The 26,454-nt window shown below is 44.2% G+C and overlaps 1 protein-coding gene across 1 annotated transcript in view; it reads right to left on the bottom strand.

The window, feature by feature from the left end:
* Positions 1-26,454, bottom strand: part of VWF (von Willebrand factor) — a 168,938-nt gene that overhangs the window by 44,887 nt on the left and 97,597 nt on the right. The window contains exons 23-34 of the mRNA XM_064377521.1: positions 24,482-24,622; positions 24,159-24,272; positions 22,199-22,355; positions 21,330-21,488; positions 20,502-20,637; positions 16,681-18,059; positions 14,834-14,950; positions 14,596-14,736; positions 14,169-14,312; positions 10,716-10,880; positions 9,641-9,684; positions 9,167-9,344 (exon numbers count right to left, since the gene is read on the bottom strand). Coding sequence (XP_064233591.1) covers positions 9,167-9,344; positions 9,641-9,684; positions 10,716-10,880; positions 14,169-14,312; positions 14,596-14,736; positions 14,834-14,950; positions 16,681-18,059; positions 20,502-20,637; positions 21,330-21,488; positions 22,199-22,355; positions 24,159-24,272; positions 24,482-24,622 — 2,875 coding nt within the window. The remainder of the gene's footprint in view (positions 1-9,166; positions 9,345-9,640; positions 9,685-10,715; positions 10,881-14,168; positions 14,313-14,595; positions 14,737-14,833; positions 14,951-16,680; positions 18,060-20,501; positions 20,638-21,329; positions 21,489-22,198; positions 22,356-24,158; positions 24,273-24,481; positions 24,623-26,454) is intronic.

Below are 26,454 nucleotides of genomic sequence, written 5' to 3'. Positions count from 1 at the left end.
CCGGCCCCCAACAACAACAGCAACAAAAACCCACCAGGTGGGAGACAGGGGGAAGATGGTGGAGTAAGAAGCACCAAAAATCTGTCTCCATACCTAGACAACAATAGCACTGGCAGAATCTGTCTCGTGTAGTAAATCAGCAGAAACTATCCCTGAGAAGGACCAGATGGTAGACTTACTAAAGAAAGATTTTAAAACAACTGTCTTAAAAATTATCAAAGAGCTAAAAGAAGATGTAGACAAAATCAGGAAAATGATGTATGAACAGAATGGAAACTTCAATAAAGAAACTGAAATCGTAAAAAGGAACCCAAAAAATTCTGGATATTACTGTAATCTTAGTTTATAACTTTACCTTTTATTTTCTACATGATTTAAGAGACTAATGCATTAAATATATATATTCGTCTATGTTTTTGAACAAAAAATATATAAAGGTGACTTTATGACATCAATAACTGAAACACTGTGTGGACAGAGCTGTATAAGAGCTGAGTTTTGTATGTTGCTGAGGTTGAGCTGGTATAAATTCAAAGTACAGCACTGTAACTTTAGGATGTCAAATGTAATCCCCATGGTAACCATAAAGAAAACAGCTATAGAATATACACGAAAGAAAGGAAAAGGGAGTTAAAATGTTTCACTACAAAAAAAAAATCAACTAAACACAAAGGACAACAACATGGATGAACCTTGAAGAATTATGCTAAGCGGAATAAGCCAGTCCTAGCAGGAAAAATGCTGTATGATTCCACTCAAGGAGATGTTTAGAGTAGTCTCATTCACAGAGACAGAATTCAAAACGTGGTTGCCAAGGGCTGGAGGCCTAATGAATAAAGCATTTCAGTTTTACGAGATGAAAAAAAGTTCTGACAATGGATGGTGGTGATGGTTGCACCACAATGTGGATGTACTTAATGTTACTGGATATATACTTAAAAATACTTAAAAGGGGCTGGGCGCGGTGGCTCACTCCTGTAATCCCAGCACTTTGGAAGGCCAAGATGGGCAGATCACAAGGTCAAGAGATCGAGACCATCCTGGCCAACATGGTGAAACCCCGTCTCTACTAAAAATACAAAAATTAGCCGGGCATGGTGGCACATGCCTGTGGTCCCAGCTGCTTGGGAGCCCGAGGCGGAAGAATCACTTGAACCCAGGAGGCAGAGGTTGCAGTGAGCCAAGACTGCGCCACTGCACTCCAGCCTGGCGACAGAGCAAGACTCCATCTCAAAAAAAAAAAAAAAATAGTTAAAAAGTTAAAAGGGTAAATTTTACGTTATATGTATGTATTACTGAAAATCTAAAGAAATAATTTTAAAATTACAGACCAAAAATACTTATAAATATCAAAACCAATGTACTAAATAAAATATTACCAAACAGAATCCAACATCACATTATGAAAATAACAAACCATAACCAAGTTGGATCAACATTAGGAAATTCCATCAAATAATATACCATATTAATATACTTAAAAAAAATCAAGTGATTATCTCCACAGATGCTGAAAAAGCCTTTATCAACAACAAAATTCCACAATCATTCTTGACAAAAAAGAAAACATGCAAAAATGAGAATTGAGGGATACTTGCTTAATATAATAAAATATATGATTGTGTGTGTGTGTGTGTGTGTGGTGTGTGTGTGTGTGTACACAGCCCTGGAGCCAGAATCTTAATGACAAAATATTAGAGGTATTTCCACTAAAATCAGGAATAAGATACTCCACTGCTCTTCAACATTGTACTAAAAAGTTTATTAATGCAATTATGCAAGAGAAATTAATTGGAGGCACAAAAATGGACAAAGAAGAAGAAGAACAATTCTACTTTCAAATGATACACCATCATACCCAGAAAACCCTAGAGAATCCATGATTAAACTAACTCAATAATAAAGGAATTCAGTAAAGCTATAGGATATGGAATCAACATACATGTATCAATGCCCCTTATATACACAAACAATAAGTAAAGAACATAATGGAGAAGAAAAAAATATCATTTACAATAGCAACAAAGAAGATTCAATACCTGGAATGAACTTAGCAAGAAATGTGCAAAACCCAAGTGAATAAACCCTAAAACACTTGTAGAAGACAAGAAGTCAGCTTGAATAAGTGGACATAGTTGTTCTTGGATAGGATGATTTAACAACATAAAAATGCCAGTTCTTCCAAAGTCAAATTTAATGTATCAAGTTAAATTAATGTATAAAGTTAATGTATAAATTTAATGCAATTCCAATAAAAAACACCAACAAACTTTTTATGGAGGTAAACAAGTTGACACTAAAGTTTATATGGGAAAAACAAACATGAAAGAATAGCCAGGAAAACACTTTAGAATAAAACTATGTGGAGGTACTAGTCCTACCAGACACTGAAACATACTATAAAGCCTTTAATGACAAAATAATAGAGGTATTTCCTCTAATTAAGACAGTGTGGTAATTAAGACAGTGGAGTTCTGGTATATGGATAGCTTACAATAAGTGGAATCAGAAAAAAAGTTCAGAAATAAGCCCATGCACATATGTAAATTTAATATATGATTAAAGAGTTATCTCACATCACTAGGGGCAAATATTGACATGTCAATAAATAGTACTGCAACCTATATCACAGATAATGGACTAATAGTTCCAATATTTAAAATAAAGGATAAGATTAAAACCCAATGGAAAATAGAAATAATGAACAAATTTAGGGAAGAAAATAGACATCCAGCATCAAGTAGTCCAAAAGACTCCAACTAGAATGAATTTAAAGTCTGATACAAGATATATTATAATCGATTTGTCAAAAGTCAAAGATAAAAAGAGAATTTTGAAAGCAGCAAGAGAAAAACAACTTTTCATATAAAAGGGGTCATTATGAGACTATTAACAAATTTATCAGCAGTAATCTTGCAAGCCAGAAGGGAGCTGGATGATATATTCAAAAGAAAACAATGGCCACCCAAAAATACTATCTCTAGAAAAACTGTCTTTCAAAAATGGAAGGGAGGCCAGGCGCGGTGGCTCATGCCTGTAATCCCAGCACTTTGGGAGGCCGAGGCAGGTGGATCACTTGAGGTCAGGAGTTTGAGACCAGCCTGGCCAACATGGTGAAACCCTGTCTCTACTAAAAATACAAAAACTAGCCAGACATGGTGGTGGGCACCTGTAATCCCAGCTACTCAGGAGGCTGAGGCAGAGAACTGCTTAAACCCCAGAGCTGGAGGTTGCAGTGAACCAAGATTGCGCCACTGCACTCCAGCCTGGGTGATAAAGTGAGACTCAGTCTCAAAAAAATAAATAAATAAAATAAAATAAAAATGGAGGGGAAATAAAGACTTTCCCATGTGAACAAAAGCTGAAAGAGTTCATTATCACTATATCTGCCTTATAAGAAATGCTAAAGGGAGTCCATCATGTTGAAATCAAAGAATGCTAGGCAGCAACATGAAAACATATGAAAGTATAAAGTTCCTGGTGAAGGTAAATATATAAACAAATATAGAATATTTTAATACTGTAATGACAGTGTGTAAATCTTTTAATTCTGGAATAGAACTTAAAAGAGAGTTATAAAAACAGCTATCACTATAAAAATCAGTTAATGAATCTACAACATTAAAAAATGTAATTTGTGACATAAATAACATACAGTAGGGGAGAGGCAGAAAAAGAGTAGAGTTTTTGTGTGCAATTGAAATTAAGTTGTTATAAGCTTAGAATAGACTGTTATAAGTATAGGTCGTTTTATGTAAGCTTCACGGTAACCACAAAAAAAAAAAAAACTATAGAAGATACATGAAAGGAAATGAGAAAGGAATCAAATCTCATCATTACCTCCCCCCCACCAAAAAAATCCATGAAACACAAAGGGTAGCAAGAATAGAAAAGAGGGATTAAAAAGCTACAAGACAGACCAAAAACAGTTACCAAAATGGCAACAGTAAGTCCTTCCCTATCAGTAGTTACTTTAAGTATAAATAGAATAAACTCTTCAATCAAAAGCTACGAAGTGGCTAAAATGAATTTTAAAATAATAAAATAAAAGAGCCAGACATGGTGGCTCATGCTTGTAATCCCAGCATTTTGGGAGGCTGAGGTGGACAGATCACAAGGTCAGGAGATCAAGACCATCCCGGCTAACATAGTGAAACTCCATTCTACTAAAAATACAAAAACTTAGCCAGGCATGGTGGCATGCACCTGTAGTCCCAGCTACTCAGAAGGCTAAGGCAGGAGAATCACTTGAACCCAGGAGGTGGAAGTTGCAGTGAACCAAGATTACACCACTGCCTTCCAGCCTGGACGACAGAGTGAGACTCCATCTAAATACATGCATACATACATGCATACATACGTACATACATACATAAACAAACAAGATCCAACTATATGCTGTCTACAAGAGACTCACTTTAGATTTAAGGATGCACATAGCTTGAAATTGAGAAGATGGAAAAGGATATTTCATGCCAATGTCAACTAAGAGAGAGCACAGGTAGCCATACTTAGAATGGACTTTAAGCCAAAGATGGTCACAAGAGACAAAAAGCAGACATTATATAGTGATCAATGCATCAATTCACAAGGAAGATAAAATAATTATAAATATATATGCACCCAGCATTAAAGCACACAATGTGAAGTAAATATTAACAGAACCGATGATAACAATATAACAACATAATAGTGAGAGATTTTAATATCTACTGACAGATTTTAGTATCTATTGACAGACGATCAATCAGGAAACAGAGAACTCAAACAAACATTATGGCCCAAGTGGACCTATCAGACAAACACAGAACATTCTACCCAACAACAGCAAAATATACATTCTTCTCAAACACTCATAGAACAGTCTCCAGAAAAAGTCACATGCTAGTCCACAAAATGAATCTTAACAAATTTAAAGAGATTAAAATCAAGTCAAATATCTTTTCTGACCACAATAGAATGAAATGAGACATTGCTAATAAAAATAATTTCCGGAATTTCTCTAATATGTGGAAATTAAGCAACACTCTTGAAAAACCAATGAGTTTTTCAAGAAATCAAAAGAAAAATCAGAAAATATTTTGAGAAAAACAAAAACTAAAGCACAACATAGCAAAGCTCATGGGAAACAGCAAAAGCAGTAATAAGAGGAAAGTTTACAGCAGTAAATGTCTACAGTAAAAAAGATCTCAAATAATCTAATTTTACAACATAAGGAACTAGAAAATGAATAAACTAAGCTTTAAGTTAGAAGGAAGGAAATAATAAAGATTTGAGGAAAAATAAATGAAATATAGAATACAAAATAGTAACATAAATTAGAATTGGCTTTTTAAAGGTCAACAAAATTAACAAACCTTTAGCTAGATTAACCAAGACAAAAAGAGAAGACTCAAATAAATAAAATCAGAAATAAAAGAGAGGATATTGCAATTGATGGCATAGAAATAAAAAGGGTTGTAGGAGACTTCTATGAACCATTATACACTAACAAACTGGACGACCTAAAGAAATCCCCAAAACATACAACCTACCAGGACTGAATGATGAAGAAACAGAAAATCTGAACAGCCCCACAATTAGTAAGGAGATCAAATTAGTAATCATAATCTCCCAACAAAGAAGAGCTCAGATGCTTTCACTGGACAATTCTACCAAAGATTTAAAGAACAATTAATGCCAATCTTTCTCAAACTCTCTACATTATGAAGCCAGAATTACCCTGATAGCAAAGCCAAAGACTTTACATTAAAAAAAAAAAAACTACAAGTCAATATTCCTAATGAATATAGGTGCAAAAATCCTCAACAAAATGATAGCAAACTGAATTCAACAGCACAAAGAATCATACAGTCTGACCGTGTGTGATTTATCCCTCAGACGTGAGAATGGTTCAACGTCTAAAAATCAATAAATGTGATACACAGCATTAACAGAACAAAGGATAAAAATCATACTATCATCTCAATAGATGCAGAAAAAGCATCTGTAAAATTCAAACACCATTTCATGATTAAAACATTCAATAAACTAAGAATAGAAGGAAATTACCTCAACAAAATAAAAGCCATCTATGAAAATATCACAGATAACATCACACTGAATACTGCAAAACTAAAAGCTCTTTCTCTAATCAGGAAGAAGACAAGGATGCCCACTCTCACCACTTCTATTCGACATAGTACAAGAAGTCTCAGCTACAGCAATGAATCAAGAAGATATAAAAGTCAGTCACATCAGGAAAGAAGTAAAATTATCTCTATTTGCAGATAACATGATCTTACATGTAAAAAACTCTAAAGATGTCTCCAAAAAAATTGTTAGCAAATTCAGCAAAGTTGAAACAAATCTGCTCAAACAAATTCAGTTGCAGAATACAAAATCAACTTACAAGACCAGTTGTTTCTCTACACCAACAATGACCTACCCATATGAAAAAGAATGAAATTGTACCTTTATATTATATCACACACAAAGTTAACCTGAAATCAAACTTAAACACTGAAACGTAAAACCTGAAATTATAAAACTCCTAAAAGAAAATACAAGAATTTACAACATTGGTCTTGGAGATGATTTCTTGGATATCATTGCCAAAAACAAGGCAACAAAAGCAAAAATAGACAAGCGGGACTACATCAAACTAAAAAGCTTCCGTGCAGCAAAAGAAACAATCAACAGAATAACAAGGCAGCCTACAGAATGGAGGAAAATATTTGCAAACCATACTTTCGATGAAGGGTTAATTTCCAAAATATATTAGGAATGCATATAACGCAATACCAAAAAAATATAAAAATAATCCAATTTAAAAATGAGCAAAGGACTTGAAAAGACATTTCTCCAAAGAGACATACAAAAAGTCAATTATACGAAAAAATATGTATCCAACATTACTGATCATCAGGGAAGTGCAAATCAAAACCATAATGAGATATCACCTCAGACATGTTAGAATGGCCATTATCAAACACACACAGACATATACCAGGAAATACCAAGTGTTAGCAAGAATGGGGAGAAACTGAAACCCTTGTGCATTGTTGGTGGGAATGTAAAGTGGTGTAGCCACTATGGAGAAGAGTAAGAAGATTCCTCAAAAACTTAAAACCAGTACTAGCATATGATCCAGCAGTCCTACTTCTGGGTATTCATCGAAAGCATTGAAATCAGGATCTCAAAAAGATACCGACTCTTAAACTCATTGTAAAGTTCTTGTATTTTCTGGTAGGAGTTGTATAATTTCCATGCATTGCAATTTCATTGCAGCATTATTCACAATAGCCAAGAGGTGGAAATAACCCAAATGTGCATCAGTGGACAAATGGATAAAGAAGATGTGGTATATACGTGCAATGGAATATCATTCGGCCTAGAAAGAAGGAAATCCTTTCATACGCCACAATATAGATGAACTTAGAGGGCGTTAAGCTAAGTGAAATAAGCCAGTCACAGAAGGACAACTACTGCATGAATCCACTTATAGGAGGCATCTAAAATAGTCAAATTCATAGAAGCAAAAAGCAGAATGGTGGTTGCAGGGGCTTAGGGGAAGGGGACAATGGGAAGCTGCTGTTCAATGGGCATGGTTTCAGTTACACAAAACAAAAAAGCTCTAGAGATCTGCTGTACAACTTGCAAATAGCTAACAATATTGTATTGCACACTTGAACATTTATTGATGGGGTAGATCTCACGTTATGTGTTTTTTACCACAATTTTCTAATGGGAAAACAGGGAAAGGCATGAGCAGAAAATCCACAAAAATAGACATAAAATGGCAATCAAACATATGAAAAAATGTTTAACCTCACTCATCACTAGAAAAATAAATTTCAAGTACACTGAGATACCATTTCTTATCTGAAAAGTAAGAAATTTGCAAAAAATAAAAACTGTAGCAATACACTCTCTTACCAAGGCTGTGGGGAAGCATGCACTCTCACACCTTGCTGATGAAGAAGCAAACTGATGGAAATTCCAGTTTTGCACAACCACGTCTCTCCTGTTGGAGGAGAATCTGGGAATATCTAAGGGGAACTTCATATATGCTTATCTTTTGACCCAAGAATCTTACTTCTAGGAATCTACTCTGAAGACACACCTCCAACCATATGAAAATTCATATATTCAGGTTTACTCTGTCATTACAAAATACTGGAAACAGCCTAAACGCACATACATAGAAGAACAGTTGGGTAACCTATGGTACGCAGTAAAGTACTAGGAAGCTCTCTTTGAAAGGACATCGAGTCATTTCCAGGATATGCTTTTAATCAAAAAAGGCAAAGCTCTCTGTACAGAAGAAAGCTGACCATATCCTCTTTCCCAGAGGTAGGCAGCCCAAATTGGGACTGGGAGGTGTTTTAACTCTAATCAAATTCAAAGTTATGATTATGACACAAGAGTGGGCATCCACTTATCAATTGAGACTTTGTTTTATGACTTAAAGTAATTATAGAATTCTTTACGAATAAACATAAATAAGCAGAAACAATGGAAGGTCTCGTGGAGTTTTCACCTACACCAAGAGGGACATTTATCTCACTAAATAAATTCTAAAGGGAGAGTGAGCTATAACACACAGTTTTGATTGCATCCCACCAGTTATGTCTGTTCAGCAGAAAGGTTACAACCCACTACTGAGTTATGGTCACCATAAAGTTATTTCTCCCAAACATGAGACAGAAAAGGTTAACCCAGCCCATGGATGAAATACTCTCCACAAGTGTACATGAGATGGACTTAAATATTTCCTCCTCTCAATCCAGGCCACCTTGGTGATGTACTGTTGCTATTGGTGTGGTTGGAGAGTTTTCTGGAAGTGTCTCTCTCACTGCTATACTTCCACTGCTATTCCCTGAATACATAGCCAACAGCCAAGCTGAACACTGACCTCAGAAAAGTGATTCTTCCTTCTGGTTATACATAATCTGGGGAAGTGCCTTCCAAAGACAGACAAAAGGGGCAGTGATCCCTGAGACTGGCTGAAAGCATGTCCAGAGAGCACAGGAGGGAGGAAGGTGAGTGAAGGTAGCACTGTGCATGTGGCAAGGAAGGAAAGGGCACTTTTGGGCTGGTTGGTGTCTGCTCTACTTTTCTACACAGCCGAGCTAAAAGCACTGCCTCTTTGACATTGTCCAGGCTGGAGAAGCAAAGGACTCACAGGGGCAGGTCCAGCGGCAGCCACATGTTTCTTCCACTTTAACAGGGGACTGGCTGTTGGGGCATGAAGGCCTCGGCCCCCGGTCACAGTTGACCCGATGACTCTTCAGCAAGGTCTGGCCATCTGGCTGGCAAGTTACGGTGTGGCACTGGTCTGGCAAGGTCCAGACGTCCCCAGGCTGCAGAAGAAGACAGCAGATTCAGGCAGGGAATACGATGAGGTACTCCAACTCTAAGCCCATCTGCCGGACAACTGACCCCTAGTATTGAACACAGGCCTACACAGCAAGGAGGCCTCCTGTACATGAGACAGGAAGCAAAACACAAGATGTACACATGGATCCAAAAAAAAAAACAGGATAATAGTCAGAGGAAGAACTGGCCTAAGACCAAAGGAGGAAAAATTAACCATTGGGAAAAAGAGCCCCAATCACATCTCTGATCTTTCTTTCAAAGTCAACAGAAAGGAACTTACCCTCTTCTCATTCCCATCCTCATCCATGCAAATCCTAACAAACCCTGCAACAGACACAAATAAGACCTTAGTTCCCATCTATCACCCAGAAATTCTAAACCATTCACAATGTCTGCTTAAGCAACCTGGTCTAGTTTTTGAAGTCAACTTAACTCTGAAAAGAATATGAATGAGTTTAACAGTGGAGACATAGGGACGCAAGGCTAAGAGGTGGTCATCCTGGTCGTCCTGTGGTTCTTCAGACATGCTCTGCGGTTAATAATTATGACACCAACAACAGTGATAATACGGTAATAACCACAGCTTATGCTGTCATTATCTTGGTTCACATGTAGATCACTGCCAGGGATGGGGAAAGTGGGGATGAAGCCAGATACTGGAAACCTGAAAGAGATCTACTTGAAGATTCCTACCAGGAGAGCTGCCTTCTCTCCATATAGTTAATGTTATTAGCTATAAGTCAAAACTTGCATAGGGTTATTGCCCTTAAGGGCAAACTTGCACTGATTTATTTCCCTGAAGGACAGTAACCATGCAAGTTTTGACTTATAACTAGTAATGGGAAAATATACAAACCCAGGCTCAAAAAACAAAGCATATTTTTTTGTTTCTAACCAAAAATCAACCTAAACTGTGGTACTTTGATATGAGTCTCCATGTTACTGTATTTCTAAAACCCTTTATACCCATGTTGAGAGTGAGTCTAGGGCCATGGGAAAGAAGTCCATGATCTACGGGACGCTGGAGTTCCCTGCTTATATCTTCTGATTCTTTTATCCAAGATCCCTCTGCACAAATAAGCCTGGGCTTTCTCTGCCAAGTTCACGAGGACAATTGGAATGGAAACAGGACCATACACAGAAATCTTTCTGCTGGCCCCACTGAGGTTTGTGGTCTACACCTCCCATGAGCAGAAACTTGAAGGTCCTGATCTATATCATAATCTCCATTCGAGGCCAAATCTCATGCATGGGCACCCCAGGGTCTCTTGAATGGTGTTTTTGTTTCTATGGTGGGTTTGTTTTGGAGGGTTTTTTTTTTTTGAGAGGAGTAAGAAAGGTATTATAAGACTTACCAGAGCACAGTTTGTGGAGGAAGGAATTGCCCAAGGTGACCATGGTCGGGAGGTCTTCGATTCGCTGGAGACTCACCACGTTGGAGTTGGCTGCTGGGCCTGCCAAGATCCTTAGCTGGGCTGCATCGTACCGATCCCCAATTCCAATAGGGAACACTGTCACTCCTAGAGTCAGCAAAGGGACAAGAAAGGATCTGTGGACAAGTGGGCTCCAAATGGACTGGCCTGACACGATATCCGGCATCTGAATAGAGCCTCATGTTTTCCAGACCGGTCACATACACCAGCCCTACGAGGAAGATATTCAGCCAACAGATACTAATGAACTTCTACTCTGTGTCAGATACTATTGCAAGCAATAAGGATACGGCAGTGAACCAAGCATATGAAGGCCCTCCCTGTCTCCTGTCCTCATGGAGAGATAGGCAACAAACGCACAAACCAAGTAAATATATAGAATTGCAGATGTGGATAAACGCTTAGGAAAAAAACAAAATGTGGCCGGGTGCAGTGGCTCACGCTTGTAATCCCAGCACTTTGGGAGGCCAAGGCGGGCAGATCACGAGATCAGGAGATCGAGACCATCCTAGCTAACACGGTGAAACCCCATCTCTACTAAAAATACAAAAAACTATCCGGGCATGGTGGCACGAGCCTGTATTCCCAGCTACTCGGGAGGCTGAGGCAGGAGAATCGCTTGAACCCTGGAGGCGGAGGTTGCAGTGAGCTGAGATCGCGCCACTGCACTCCAGCCTGGATGACAAAGCAAGTCTTTGTCTCAAAAAGAAAAGAAAAGAGGAAAAAACAAAATGAGATAAGGAGGATGGGAATGCCCGGGGCTGAGTTGTGGGTTACTGTTGCATCTATGGTGGTTAGACAGTGTTTGGTGAAAAGATGGCATCTGAGCAGAGGCCTGACATAAGGATGGAAGGAGCCAAGATGATGTCTGAGGGAGAGACATCCCAAGCAGAGAGAACAGTGAGTGCAAAGGCCGCAGAGCAGAAGTGTGACTGCATGCTCCCAGGGGCTGGAGAGAGAGGGAAAGCAAGAGAGGGAATGGGCATGGATCAGTCAATGCTCCACTGGCCACAGTAAGGACTCACCATGTTCTGTGAATGAAACAAAGCCAGCCAAGACCACAGAGCAGAGGGACAGGAGCCGACTGATTTCAAAAGGCCACTGCAACTGCTATGCTGAGAATAAACTGAAGGGGACAAAGGTGGAAGCTGGGGTTTTAGTTAGACAGCTATTTCAATAGTCCAGGTGAGAGATCATGGGGACTTGGATTGAGGTGACACCCTGGTGAACACGGTGTGGAGTGGTGTGACTCTCAATGTATTTTGAAGATGGAGCTTGCATGGAGGTATCAGGAACAAAAAAAAGAAGAATCAAGGATGCTGAGCTTTTTGAACTGAACAACTGGAAGGTTGGATTGCCATTTTCTAAGATGAGAAAGATGGGTGTAAAAATCAGTTTAGTTAAATTGGCTGTTAAAACATGCAAGCTGAGTTGAGGTGAAAGGTTAAGGCTGGAGATACAAACTTCAAAGTCAGAGATGTGTAAATGTATTTAGACCCATGACACTGAACTAGACCATCAAGGGAGTGTATGTAAGAAGAGAAGAGGGCCCGGTGTGGTGGCTCAGGCCTGTAATCCCAGCACTTCGGAAGGCCGAGGCAGGTGGGTTACCTTAGTTCAGGAGTTCAAGACCAGCCTGAGCAACACAGTGAACCCCAGTCTCTACTAAAATCAAACAATTAGCTGGATGTTGCAGTGTGCGCCTGTAGTCCCAGCTACTCAGGAAGATAACTGCTTGAACCAGGAGGCAGAGGTTGCGATGAGCTGAGATCACACCACTGCACTCCAGCCTGGGGGACAGAGCAAGACTCAGTCTCAAAAAAAAAAAAAGAAGAGAGGAGAAAATATCACAGGGCTGAGCCTGGAGAATGCGCATGCTCCTTTACACAGGAGAAACTGAGGCTGTGGACAGTTAAATGAGTTGCTCTGGATCATGTCAGCTTCCTCCAGACCACAACTGCCTCCTTTCCAGGTGAAAATCTCTTTCGATTCTTGACACTAAAGGGAAAAAAATCTCCATCCTGAAATTCCTCAGTTCAGTTCTCTAGAAAGTTCTAAGTATTTGCAATGTGCTTCACATTGGAGAGTATTTTCCACTAGCAACTTTTCAGCTCTTGTAAGTTCGTCATATTATCCAAATATATATCCTTTCCCTTTTAGTGTCCTTTACCCTCAAGGCCGGGCATGGCAGCTCACACCTGCAATCCCAGCACTTTGGGAGTCCCTGGAGTTCGAGACCAGCCTGACCAACATGGAGAAACCCTGTCTCTACTAAAAATACAAAAAATTAGCCAGGCATGGTGGCGCAGGCCTGTAATCCTGGCTACTCATGAGGCTGAGGTAGGAGAATCACTTGAACCTGGGATGAAGAGGTTGCGGCGAGCCAAGATCGTGCCATTGCCTGGGCAACAAGAGCAAAACTCTATCTCAAAAAAAAAAAAAGATTTAATAAACATGTCACATTCATTCATTCAACAAAGTTTAAATGGTCACCTATTTTGTGCATTATATACAGATGATACAAAAATAAGCAAGATCTTCCCTTGCCTTCAAAGAACTCTCAGTTTTTTGCAAGGAACGGATATGTTACAAATACAACACCATATGCTTTGCACATTTTGAGTAGCTCATATGTGGCACAGAGAACGGAGCAAATAACTTTCTCAGGAAGAACATCAGGAAGACGGCAGAGAAAATACAGGGTTCTGACAGAACTCCCAGGCAGGGTTCTGAAAGCTAAAGTTTTCGAGGAGCCCACGAGGGGACTCAATGTCACTCTACTCACCCAGACCTCCCTCAGCTGGAAGGTGGTCCCTTAGACTCTACCACCTGTCCCAGCTCACATCCTGCTGATATTAAGAATATGATAAGCACATGTTCTTATGGAGCACAAGACTGGACATCTGGATCCTTTCCTTTCCTACAGCATGATTCTTTGTCTCTTATCCATTCAACCCTGCCAAGCCCATTAGCCTGGTACCGGGAAAGAACTCTGAACACATGAAGGTCCCCACTGATTCTCAAGGCCCCACAGTGAATCACCCTGGCCTAAGACATGACGTTTTAGTAAGAGACTATGAATCCTACTTTAGAAAGAAAGGGCATAGAGCTATGACCACCTCTGGACACAAAGGGAAAATGTGGAGAAATTAAAGGTTATAAAGATATAGGATCAACACACATTTACTCTTGCTTGGTTTCCAAATCACACAGTGACTGGATAATTTCCTGCTGTTTGAAACCAGGCCAGAGGTGGGTACTGAGCATATTTAATATCAGCCACAACATCCAAAAGAAACCCCGGCCCACTTTTAATCCTTTATCATTTCTGAAGTCTTGCTGTCCTGAATTGAGGACCGTACACCAGATTCTTACTGTTGGCTCTGGCGGCATCAGCTGCTGCACCCACTGAATCCACGGAGACATCCGTGACCAGGATGACCACCGCCTTCGAGGCTCCCGGCCTGGCACCGTGCACTTCTGAAGTCAAGTATCGCACAGCAAAGTCCAAAGCATTCCCTGAGGATGGAGAAGAGATCACGCCAAGTAAGCACTGACTGCAGCTGGACACCCTATCTCATGGTGGATCCTTAAGTCACTCAAAAACTGAATGACTCAGAGACTCTGAGGAACACCCAGTTAAGATCTGGAAGAGACCTGGAAGAGCATCTAGCCCCTCACTTTCCAGGAAAAGAAACTAAGGCCAAGGGGCAAAGTGACTGGCTGAGGTCACACAGTCACTTATGCCAAAAATTAGGACCAGAATGCAGGTCCTGCCTCCAGCCCGTGGCACCAACATTACCGATTTGGCTGGGGCCTCCCTCTCGCTGCATGACATCCACGAGGCTCAGCAAATGGGCTTTCTCCATGGCCACATTCCATGGCACATCAATGGTGGTGATGCTTCCGTACTGGAGCACTGACACTCGAGTGAGATGAGGCCCTAAATGGAAAGAGAAAATGGGGATTATTTTGAATCAAGCGCAGCCCCCAAAAGATCCTCTTGGTCACCTGTGGCTTCAGGTGCCTCCCTCACTCACCTAACTTGGCTTTTGAAATGAAAGCCTTAGCAAAATTCTTCATTTCATCAAAATAAGAAGCTGGAAAACTGGAGGAGCCATCCAGGAGAAGGACCACGTCCAGGGGCTGGCTGCAATCTACAAAGACAACCAGGAGGGTGAGCACGCAGGTGTCAGTGGGGACAGCGGCCGGCAGGCCTACAGCCTTACATCCAATAGGATCTGCAGGGCATGCTGACCACGTGGCACACCAAGGGGAGGGCGCCTTCATGAGTGCAAGGACAACGTGGGCCAGGGAGGAGGGGATGGGGGAGATGGAGTTCCCGGGGCCTGACTATCTCAGGTTTGGAGACATTGGGAAGACTCCAGTTCTACCCAAAGAAAGTTTGAATGCCTACAAATAAAAGCAGCAGGAATGGACTTGTTGGTAACAGGGGACTGCCACTCTTCTAGAATTGAGTAAAATACTGGCCTGGCAATATAGGGAAACTGCAAAAGGAAATGGAACGGCAGCCTCTCCCTGGACAACGAGCTGCTGCGTTCTCAGGTCTTGCAGGGTGGGTGAACGTACTGTGACTATTCCAGCCATAAATGCCTAGTGCTCCTGTTAGTGTCTGAGCCTGAGATGTGATAAAATGATGTAATTGTTGTTTGCCTCAGCAGAAATATTACAAGAATTTAAATAAATCTATGGTTCTGATTAAAAACAAAAACAAAGAAATGAAAGCACTGACAAGTATGAGACTCAAGAGGTATTAAAAGAAGATTAGTTATCGGCCAGGTACGGTGGCTCACACCTGTAATCCCAGCACTTTGGGAAGCCAAAGTGGGTGGATCACCTGAGACTGGGAGTTCGAGACCAGCCTGACCAACATGGAGAAACCCCGTCTCTACTAAAAATACAAAATTAGCCAGGCATTGGTGGCGCATGCCTGTAATCCTAGCTACTCAGGAGGCTGAGGCAGGAGAATCGCTTGATCCCAAGAAGTGGAGGTTGCAGTGAGCTGAGATCATGCCATTGCACTCGAGCCTGGGCAGCAAGAGTGAAATTCTGTCTCAAAAAACAAAAAAAAAAAACGGCTAGTGATTCGATTCTGGGATGGTTTCAAACACATCAAATAAAGATGTTTAGGAACTAGGAAGGGATTCGATGCCAGTGTCAGTAAAAGGTGGTAATAACAGCAGTGGGAGCATTTTTTTTTTTTTTTTTTGAGCACTTGTCATGTGCCAGATACTGTTTTAAGCATGTAGGTACTATTATTATCCCCATTTTACAGCTGGGGAGACTGATATACAAAGAGGTCAAGTACTTGCCCAAAATTACCCAGCTAGCAAGTGGCAGAGACAAGATTCAAACGAAGGCAGTCTGACTCCAGAATCTGAAGACTGCGCCTGCTATTGGCACCTGACCTCCTGTTCTCGCCCTGAAGATTGTCAGCTACTCAGAATAATTCCACCTACCCAGTGTGGTCAAAAGGGAGCTTATTGTCACCAGCTTTAACAGAGATTACCTTGGAGGCAGAGGGCGGAATTGGGTGGGAAAGAGGCTGTGTGATAAAGTAAAACTTGCATTTGTTTTTGTACTCCTTACTGGTATTACTTAAATGTTAACAATAAGCTTGCATTACCTCTGAATGTATATAAGCACACACAATAAGAAACAATCTTCCCCCAAGAGAGGATCACGTTGCACCTCCCTGCCAGGGAGGTGAAGAAACACAGGCCCTTTGAAGGCAAGTTTCAACCAAGGGCACAGAGCAGGGAAGCTGGGATTAGAACCCTAGTCATATCTCGGCAGATGCATGCAGCCCCAAGGCTGTACCAGCCCTCTCCCAGCCCTCCCATCTGTACACAAGGCGCCAGCGTACCAGGGGCAGGGGCAAGGGTGGGGATCTGCAGTCCCTCTCCGGAGCAGCATCTCTGCAGCACCAGGTCAGGAGCCTCTCGGGGGAGTGTCTCAAAGTCCTGGATGAGGATGGGGGCATTGGGCCAGCCGATCCTCTCCAGCTCCTGCACGTTGGCATGAGGGCCCACTCCAATGGGCACCACCTGGATGTCTCCAGGCAACCTCTTGATCTCATCAGAGGCGGGATTTCCAGTGACCATGTAGACCAGGTTGGGCGCCTGCTCCCGGTCACCCTGGCTGACCAAGAAGCTGTGCTCAGAGAGGTGCTGCAGGGCCAGCCCGGTGTTGGTCCTGTTGCCACCCTGGTAGCGGATCTCTCGAACCCGCTGCAAGATGTCCCCTTTGGACTGTGCCTCGCTGAAGGGGTACTCCACGGTCACCATGTAGGAGTACTGCAGCACCGTGACATGGATGCCGTCCTGGCCCACATCCATCCGCTGAATCACCTCCTCCATGAACTCCTTGGTCCTGTTGAAGTCAGCTTCACCAATTTTGTCCGATCCTTCCAGGACAAACGCCACATCCAGAACCATGGATTTCCTCTTGTGTTCCAAGGGTGAAACTCCCAAGACCCCTGGTCCCATGGTGACTTGTGCCATGTTGGGGGGCATGGTAGGGGGAGGGGCTTCAGGGGCAAGGTCGCAAAGGTAGCTAACAATCTCGTCCCTTTGCTGCTCCAACTCATCCACACCACTCAGCACGAAGGCCTTGTTCTCAGGGGCCTCTTTCTCAATGAGGCGGATCTGCTTGAGGTTGGCATGGGGCCCAATGCCCACCGGGATCACAATGACCTTCTTCTTCTTCAGGCCCTGGACGTATTGGACAAAGTTCCGGGACATCCGCTGGGGCTCCTGGCTGGCCATGAGGAGCAGGATGATGCGGGAGGCTTCAGGGCGGTCGATCTTGCCGAAGATTTGGAACAGTGTATATTTCAAGACCTCGCTGGTGGAGGCCACCTGGCTGCCCGCATACTTCACCTGGCTGGCAATGCGCCGCAGCTCTGACGGTCGCTTCCGGTCCTTGAGCCCGATGTAGGCATGGGAGCCGTCGTGGTACTCCACCACGGCCACGCGGACCCACTTCTGGGAGATGCGCAGCCGCTCCATCATGTCCACCACAAAGGCCTTCAGCACTTCAAACTCAGCCTCAGACAGCCTGGAGGAGCCATCCAGCAGGAAGACCAGGTCCAGTAGCTTGCTGCAGTAGAAGTCATGCAAGGGCGCTTCCGAGACGTCCTCCACGTACGGAGTGGTGGGGCTCACCGGGGCATCTGTGGGAGGCATCACCAGGCCTCCCGGCTCCTGGCAGGCTTCACAGGTGAGATTGACGCCATCACAGTGGCTGCAGCAAAGAGCAAAGAAATTGAAATGGTTCAGGAAGAACCTATGGACACTTCTGAGCCCTGTGGTGTAGGACCACTTCCACATTCCCATAGAATCTCCTCCCTTTTCCATCTGAACTTGAGAGCCCATGGACCAATCCACACCCAAGTGAGATGTCACTATTTAACATCAGTCCCCCAATAGCATGCCACCCTCCAAAACACACACAGAGCAGACTTCCTTCAATTCTAGAAACCAAAGCTTTAGCCCATCCTAAGGTATGAAAAAAACAAATGTTATTCTAGGCCATGTACACAGCCACTCAAAGCTGATTTCTTTTCAACCTACATCTTCAGCAACATGAATACTTAATTGTAAGCCAAGCCTTCTTACAAAGTGTCTCCAAGAACAACGGTTACTGAAATGTGGACGCTAACCTGTGCTTGTGGATGTTCTGTTGAAGATAAATGCCTTACAGTACACATTCTAACAGAATGTAACTTGTATGAGTTTTAAAACATGTTTAATATGTTGGGCCCTAAGAAAGAGAGAAAAAACTGGAGCAAAAACATTGTGGTAAGATGAATAAGGATTCAAAACCCCAGCTTTATCTGGCAGAATAAATTATTTGAGAATAGCAGACAGGGGTCCCCAAGGTGTTAGCCCTAGGAAAAGACATTCACTCGTTCCTCCAGCAGACATGGGGTGAGCACCTCTCATGTTCAGGTACTGGCCAGGCTCTGTGCCCAGCCTCAAGCACACACCACAAGTCTGCAGCAGAGCAGTGGCCCCCCACACACAAATTCCTACGCTACCAGGCCAAAGTTCCAGGCTCTGCTGGTAACATCACCTTTTTGCCAGCGTCCTGGAAAGTGGCAAGGCCCGCCAGACCGCAGGCGAAGTCCAGTGGCCCTGCGGTGGAGACCAATGTGCACCAGGAGCGTCTCCTCTGTGTACCCTCAGCCTTGGAGGAACCTGGCCTTCAGTATCCCAGTAAAGCCGACAAGGTGGCAGTGCCCTGAGCCTGGGAAGTGTCCCCCTGTGGCTTGATGCCAGGCGATGCCCCCAGCCTGCTGTGTGGGACTACTATCTACACACTGCTTGCAGCTTCAGCATACACCGTGGCGGCTGCTTCTGCCCGTGTGCCAGCGAAGGAGGTGGGGAGAGGGCTCGAAGCTCTCATGCCCTTTTGGCACAGAACCCAAGCTAGCATCAGAATCACCCCATCCTTTGCTCCCTACAGTCCCTATTTCAGCATAGAGACTGAGCGCAGGCAGAATCTTACTAGGAAGTTAATTCCTCCTTCCTGTGATCCACGAGATTTATTGCTTCAATCCCAGGTTAACGGTGCGTGAGTGACATACTTTCTAGTTTCCTGTGTTTGCTAGAAAACTCACCCCAGGCAGTGTTCACTCTTGTTTGTACAGATGGTGGAGGCAGGATCTGACTCTGGCAGCTGTGGCCATAGCCCCTCCCCAGCAAATTTACATTCTCAAGTTTAAGTTCCCAGAAGGCTTGAACAGTGTCAGGGAGTGGTGTTGAATAGATCACGATTTTAATAAATGTTCCCTACTTGTGGGTAGGACGTCAGAAGGCTCAGAGCTCACCCTGAGGCCTCCTCACCTCCCAAAAGGCCAGTTTCCCAGAGGCAAGTCCAGTGAGAACTCAGGGTGACAGCAACAAGCACCTTCCCTCTCCATTATGAAAGCCACACCCTGCGACCTGACTGTGGCCCCCACGATGTTCCTGTTACCCTGAGGGCCCTAGGTTCCATTTCACTTTCCTCTCCTGAGTCCCCACCTCGAGTAAAAGAGAAATCTAATTTTATGGCCAGGGGTGGTGACTGATGCCTGAAATCCCAACACTTTGGGAGGCTGAGGTGGGCAGATCATAAGGACAGGAGATCGAGACCATCTTGACTAACATGGTGAAACTCTGTCTCCACTGAAAATACAAAAAATTAGCCAGGTGTGGGGGCACCGGGAGGCTGAGGCAGGAGAATCGCTTGAATCCAGGAGGCAGAGGTTGCAGTGAGCCAAGATCGCGCCACTGCACTCCAGCCTGAGAGACAGAGCGAGACTCCATCTCAAAAGAGAAATCTGATTTTTATAGACACCTGTACTCAGACTAGCCATAACCTACAAGGACAATAAGTGAGAAAAGCAAAAACCTCTTCACCTTCAGTGAGAAAAGCAAAAACCTCTTAGGACTTAAAAACCTAGTAAGAAATACATGTGGAGGAAGCAGTCTAGTCCATCCCTAAAGAAAAAGTAGCAAACTCCAGGAACAAACAAAGCAATAAACTATACCAAATAATGAATTAAATAAATAAACAAATACAATAAACTCAATCTCTCAACTCACATAGAGAGAACTTTTTACCCAAAACCTAGTCTCTGCGCTGGCCCCCAGAGGAGGCAGTAAGACCCATAACTTCAAACAACCCAGGAATCTGTTTTACCAAATCTGGCAGTGCTCGGGGTCACTGGGATTCAAGGTGACTTTCCTTCCTGAGGCTAAACGCCGGCCAGCCACCTCACACACCGGGCAGTCTTCAGGGTTGATGCAGGTCTGCAAAAGCTCATCCAGGATTTTCCCTGCACAAAAAAGCTGCCATTAGGAACCAAAACGCTCCCCTTTCCCACAAGGAAGCCTCACTTTTAACTAAAAGGGACTGCCCTGGAAGCCAACTCCTCCTGCCCGTGCCCCAGGGGGTCACCCCCCGCCAACTCAAGAAGCATCTTTCCTCCTTGTGCCTTGATGGATCCCTTGGCCAAACTGGGAGAGATTCCTTCAACCTACCTCACCTCGCCAGGCCTCAGGACAAATGAAATCTTATCTACAGGGCTCTTTCCACCCTTCTGAATAACGCCTTCCGTAACTCTAGAGCTGTACCATACCATATGACAGTCACAAACTACATGTGGCTATTTCAGTTAAACTAAGTAAAATTCAGTAAGATTCAAAACTTCAGTTGCTCAGACACACTCGCCACAGTGACCTTCAATAGGACATTCCCCCACTGCAGAAAGTTCTATCAGCAGGGGCTGCTCTAGATGATAATCCCATAAATAGGCACAGAAAAGCATTTTGGAGGAGCTCGACTTGACAAAAGTCACAGCTGGCCTGGCTCTGATGAAATGACCCATGAAGACAGAACCTGGTACAGGGCTGGAGGTCAGAGACAGGGCGCGGCGGATGGAGGCTGAGATGAAGCAAAACTGAGATGCACTTTCCATCCATCCCTATCTGATCCCAGCAGCCCAACCCCCAGGGATAGAGGCCTCACCTGGAGGGCAGTGGGCGTGGCAGCCCTCCACGCACTGCACAGGGCAGGCCAGCGGCTCGGGGTGCTGGCACGTGATGCGACAGGCAGGCGCACAGCTATTATAGCGCCACTCACACTCATACCCGCTCTCCCGGAGATTCCTCTCCTCGCAGCTCTGAGCTGTGTAGACAGGAGACGAGGCTGTGACCACAAACGCCCCAGGACTGCAGACCCATGTGGTGATGGCCTGGGGGGATCTGGAGATAATGTTGGGGACATAGGGACTACAGGAATCACCAATATTAGAGACTTCTGGATTGTTGAAGCACCTAAACCAGGATCTATGGGATCAGAATTCATTTCTTTTTTTATTTTTGTAGAGATGGGGTCTTGCTATGTTGCCCAGGCTGGTCTTGAACTCCTGGGCTCAAGGGATCCTCCGGTCTCAGCCTCCCAAAACGCTGGAATGACAGGTGTGAGCCACTGTGCCTGGCCCAGTTTTCTACACAAAAACATTAAGTTGCTTATGTCCACGGAAGGAAGACTCCATAGACATGAATGTATGAGTTGACCACTCATAGTGGCAAATCTAATACTGCCCAATTAAAGACATAAATTGACTTCCTTCTTTTCATTGGTATTCATCAGACTCTGCCAGAATCTCTCCAGAAGAAACATCTCCACATACTCATGCCTTGAATCCATGTCCCGCCTCACCCATAATATGAACTTCTTACTCAGCCAATGCCTTAACCCTCAGCCTTCCAGTCCCAAGCTAGCTCTGTCTTCTCTCTCCCATGGCGGTATCCCCCTGCACTTGCAAAGTCTTAAAGCATAGACACATGGGAAAAAGGGAGAGCATCTGAGAACATGAGGGCATCAGAACTCACGGCACAATGTGGTCGTCCTCCAGGTCACCACCTTGCCGTGCTGGGCACACATGTGGGCATAGGCAGCAATGGCGTCACAGAAACAGGCACAGTCCCCGACGGACTCACAGGAGCAGGTGTCGTAAATGCAGGCATCCAGGTATGGCTCGGGGTCCACCTGCAAAGGCAGCCTCAGGTGGCCCAGGCCTATGGCCAGGTGTTAGGAACTCTGGCTCTAGGTCTGGGTGCAAATGTTCTGATGGTCAATTTAAGGATAAGGAGGGTCCAGGTAGAAGAAGAAATGTAGCTCAATGGTCTCAAAGAGGGAATGAGTGGGAAGGCAAGATTCTTAGTTTCTAATCTGGATTCCAGCAAGGAAAGTTCAATAAAGCAGTTTTGCTAGCCTTTTGCAGAGCACAGTGAGCCAGAGGATTTTCCAAACGAACATTCCCTCTGTCCCTCTGCCTACCTCCCTGCTCGGCCACCTGTCTGTCCCCACAGCCCACTCCTAGCCTCATGGGCATTTGGGTGTTTTTACAAAAACACAAACACACACACGTGCTGGTCACTGTCTTTCTTTGCCTCAATTCAGCAAAGAGAATGGGGAAATACACCAGGCCATGCAGCTGCCTCACTGCAGCACTATGGGGCAGGTATGCCAGACAACAGGGCCTAGCTCGACTCTGACCCCAAATCCAATTCAACCAGTTCCCACCTTTCCTCATCCCCAAAATATGCCCCTATACACACTGGACGTTTTCAGGACAGTTATGATAGAAAATGAATTTAGACACTGAGTGGATCATTGTTTCCAAGATGTTCCAACAGTCTCAATGTCCCCAACTCCTTCCTGTCCTCACTCACTCTTCCAGCTCAGATGTCCATGATTTCCACCAAACCAGGGAATGTAAGTTTCCTTTGGAGTCCTCAGAGACTGAAACTCACTGGATAGATAGAAAGAGAATTGAGGTCCATGTTTTCAACCAGTCTCTCCCACATTGGTGATGCTACATAGCAGCATGTACGTGTGCATGGCTCTGTGTGTACATAGATTCACGTATTCACATATACCCATGTCCACGCCCATGTCCATGTGTGTGTACACACATACATGCAGCACATAAGAGACAACTGCACTATGGCCAGGCATGTTGGCTCACACCTATAATCCCAGTACTTTGGGAGGCCGAGGCAGGTAGATCATAGAGGTCAGGAGTTCGAGACCAGTCTGAACAACATGGAGAAACCCCGTCTCTACTAAAAATACAAAAATTAGCTGGGCGTGGTGGCACATGCCTATAATCCCAGCTACTCAGGAGGCTGAGGCAGGAGAATCGCTTGAACCCGGGAGGCAGGGGTTGCACTGAGTTGAGATCGTGCCATTGCATTCCAGCCTGGGCAACAGAGCAAGACTCCATCTCAAAAGAGAGAGAGGCAGACAGAGCGATAGACAATTACACTTAACTTTGGGAAATTCCTCCTTAGCATTAGCGATCAAGACACAAAAATAAGTCATAAAACAAGGACTCAAAATTACCAAAATTAAGGCCGGAAAAGATTTCTGTGAGACAAGAAATGGGCACCAAAGGGTTTTTGAGGGGTGGGAGAGGAAGGCCTTTTGGTCTGGACAAATGCAGCAGCAACAGGAAAAGGAAGTCTCTGGCTCTGGGGTTGAAAACAAGATACTGAAATAAGGGAACAAATCGTGAGACTGGGACTGAAAGAGAGGTGCTGGCACATGCCAAGCGGAGTGACTTCTCATGCAGAAGGAAATGTTTTCCAGGCATTGCTTCCCCGAGAAACTGTGGATTTTACTTTTCGTTTCCCAGATTGAAAGCCAAGAAAAGACTGAAGTGGTGTCTTGGTGCAGAGCATGCCAAGACACCAGGGTGGTGTGCACGTTAGAAGGTCACACTCCGTGTCCATACCACCAGGCCAAGTCTTGGGACCATCTGCTTCCTGCCACCCTCAAGGTCCTCACCAGCTTGTTGCAGTCCTGGAAGATGTCACTGGTGAGGATTCTACAGGAGGAGTCCACCATCGTCTGCTTCATGATGTTGTTGTGACAGGTGGCCGGGGATGAGTCCAGAGGCACCTGGGAACCAGGCAAGAGACAGGCCAGCCATCGACTGATCAAACTGGGGTTACTCAGCCCAGAAACAACCAAGGACCCTCCTCCCCGCTCTGCAGCCACCTGAAGGTTCATACCACCCACAACCCCCCTTCCAGCCCCCATGAGAATGGGAACGGGGGACATTCCAGGAAGCAGGCTTTGGGCTCTGTCCACACAGATCCCAGACGTACTTTTCTGGTGTCAGCACACTGCGAGCTCACTTTCCAGGAGTTCCCGAAGTCCACGGAGTCTTCCTCCACTTGGAGGTTGCTGCTGGTGAGGTCATTGTTCTGGATGCCATCAAAATTCCCACACAGGCCACACACTTGCTCCTTGAGAGACAGGTTGAAGGGATGAGCACAGTCAACCCAGGGGCATGCTCTCTGGCTCAGGGGAAAAAGGAACGTTCCTGGCAACAATGGAGGCAGAGGGCATTTGAGGAAGAAGAGGAGGAGCCAAAGAGCAGGACAGAGACTCAGAGGAGGCCCAAGGTGAGCAACAAGGCCCTGCCCTTGCCCAGACCTATTCCTGAGTTTCCTTGCTGACCCCATTTCATTTAAAGCCACAGAAACAAAGAGCGGCAACTTGCCCATGTCACATAGTCGGTCAAGGGCAGAGGTGGGAATCAGGCAGCCTTGGCCCTGGGATCACTGGTGGGAACTATCACCCTCCCCAACAAGGGGAGAATCAGAGAGAGGGGCCAGTTCCACTGCCCCACCAGAGGAGGTGGAGGGGTCTGAGGAGAGAATGTTTTATAGAACTGCCTTACTCTGGGTAGGTGAGTCCCCTCGCCTGGAGAACTGCAGCCTGTTCAGAGCAGGTTGGGCAGAATTCTGCTACAGCATAAATGTAACCAGGAAGATACGTCTCACCTGTCTCCATGTTCACCCATCATGATGTGCAACATACAACGAGTTCTGAAAAAGCAGTTACTAATGAGTGAAAACTACGGAAAAAGGAGGGATACGTTCTAGTGTTCTGTAGCATCACGGGGTGACTCTAATTATCAACAATTTTCTGTCTATTTTCATGTAGCTGGAAGAGCAGATTTTGAATGTTTCCAATGCAAAGAAATGGTAAATGTTTGAGGAGATAGATATACTAGTTACCCCGATTTGATCATTACACTTAGATATACTAATTACCCTAATTTGATCTTTAAACATGTATTGAAATATCACACTGTCACCAGTAAATACTTACAGTTATGTGTCAACTAAAAATAATAGTAAAACAAAAAAACTACAGGAAGAACTGGAAATATTTGTCCGGAAAAGAAAAGGTGTTATACATTTACAACATATTTACAGCCCTGGCCTTGAGACAAAGAGAAAAAAATGTACGCTATTTTGCTTCAATAAGCAGAATTTGGCTGGGTACAAGGGGTGTAAGTTACCGAGAAACATAAAAGAATGTTCTCACTGTTGGGCAAAAGGCCAACGATCTTCACATGGCCTAGAAGCCCCCACGGTGCGGCTACTGCCCCTCCCTGCCCTCATTAACTACCATTCCCCGCAAGTCCCTCCTCTGCAGCCACGCCGGCCTCCTCGTACCACCGCTCCAGGCCCCTACCACCTTAGGGCCTTGGCACATGCTGCTCCATCTGCCTAAACTCTCTTCCCCAGACACTGGCACGACTCATTCCCTCCTTTCCCCAGAGATTCTGCTCTTACGTTCCCTCTTCACAGGGATCATCAGCCCAAACTATCTAAAGTAACATTTCCACTAGAATATGATCCGCACTAGGGTTATGGAAGGCAAGACAGCGGCTCCCCTGAGATGAGGAGATTATCCTGGATTATCCACGTGGGATGAATGTCATCACCGGGTCCGACCAGAGGAAGGCAGGTCAGAGTGCGAAAGGTGCTGTGACAGACAGAAGCAGAGAGAGATAGAGAGTGGAAGATGCTACCCTGCTAACTTCGAATATGGAGGATGGGGCCACAAGCCAAGAATGCAGGCAGCCTCCAGAATGTAGAAAAGGCAAGGAAAGGGATCTCTCTCAGAGCCTCCAGAAGGAATGCAGCCCTTCCCACCAATTTTAGCTTTCTGACCTCCAGAACCACGAGATAATAAATTTGTGTTGTGGTTTTAAGCTACCAAGTTTTTGGTGATTTGTTGTAGCAGCAATTAAAAAACAAATACAAGGAAGACACATACACAC

This window comes from Aotus nancymaae, unplaced genomic scaffold, assembly GCF_030222135.1.
Source record: "Aotus nancymaae isolate 86718 unplaced genomic scaffold, 86718_ANA_hifiasm-v0.15.2.pri h1tg000016l, whole genome shotgun sequence".
Taxonomy (NCBI): domain Eukaryota; kingdom Metazoa; phylum Chordata; class Mammalia; order Primates; family Aotidae; genus Aotus; species Aotus nancymaae.
The sequence above is the reverse complement of the archived record's forward strand: the minus strand, read 5'-3'. Positions and strand labels throughout refer to the sequence as shown.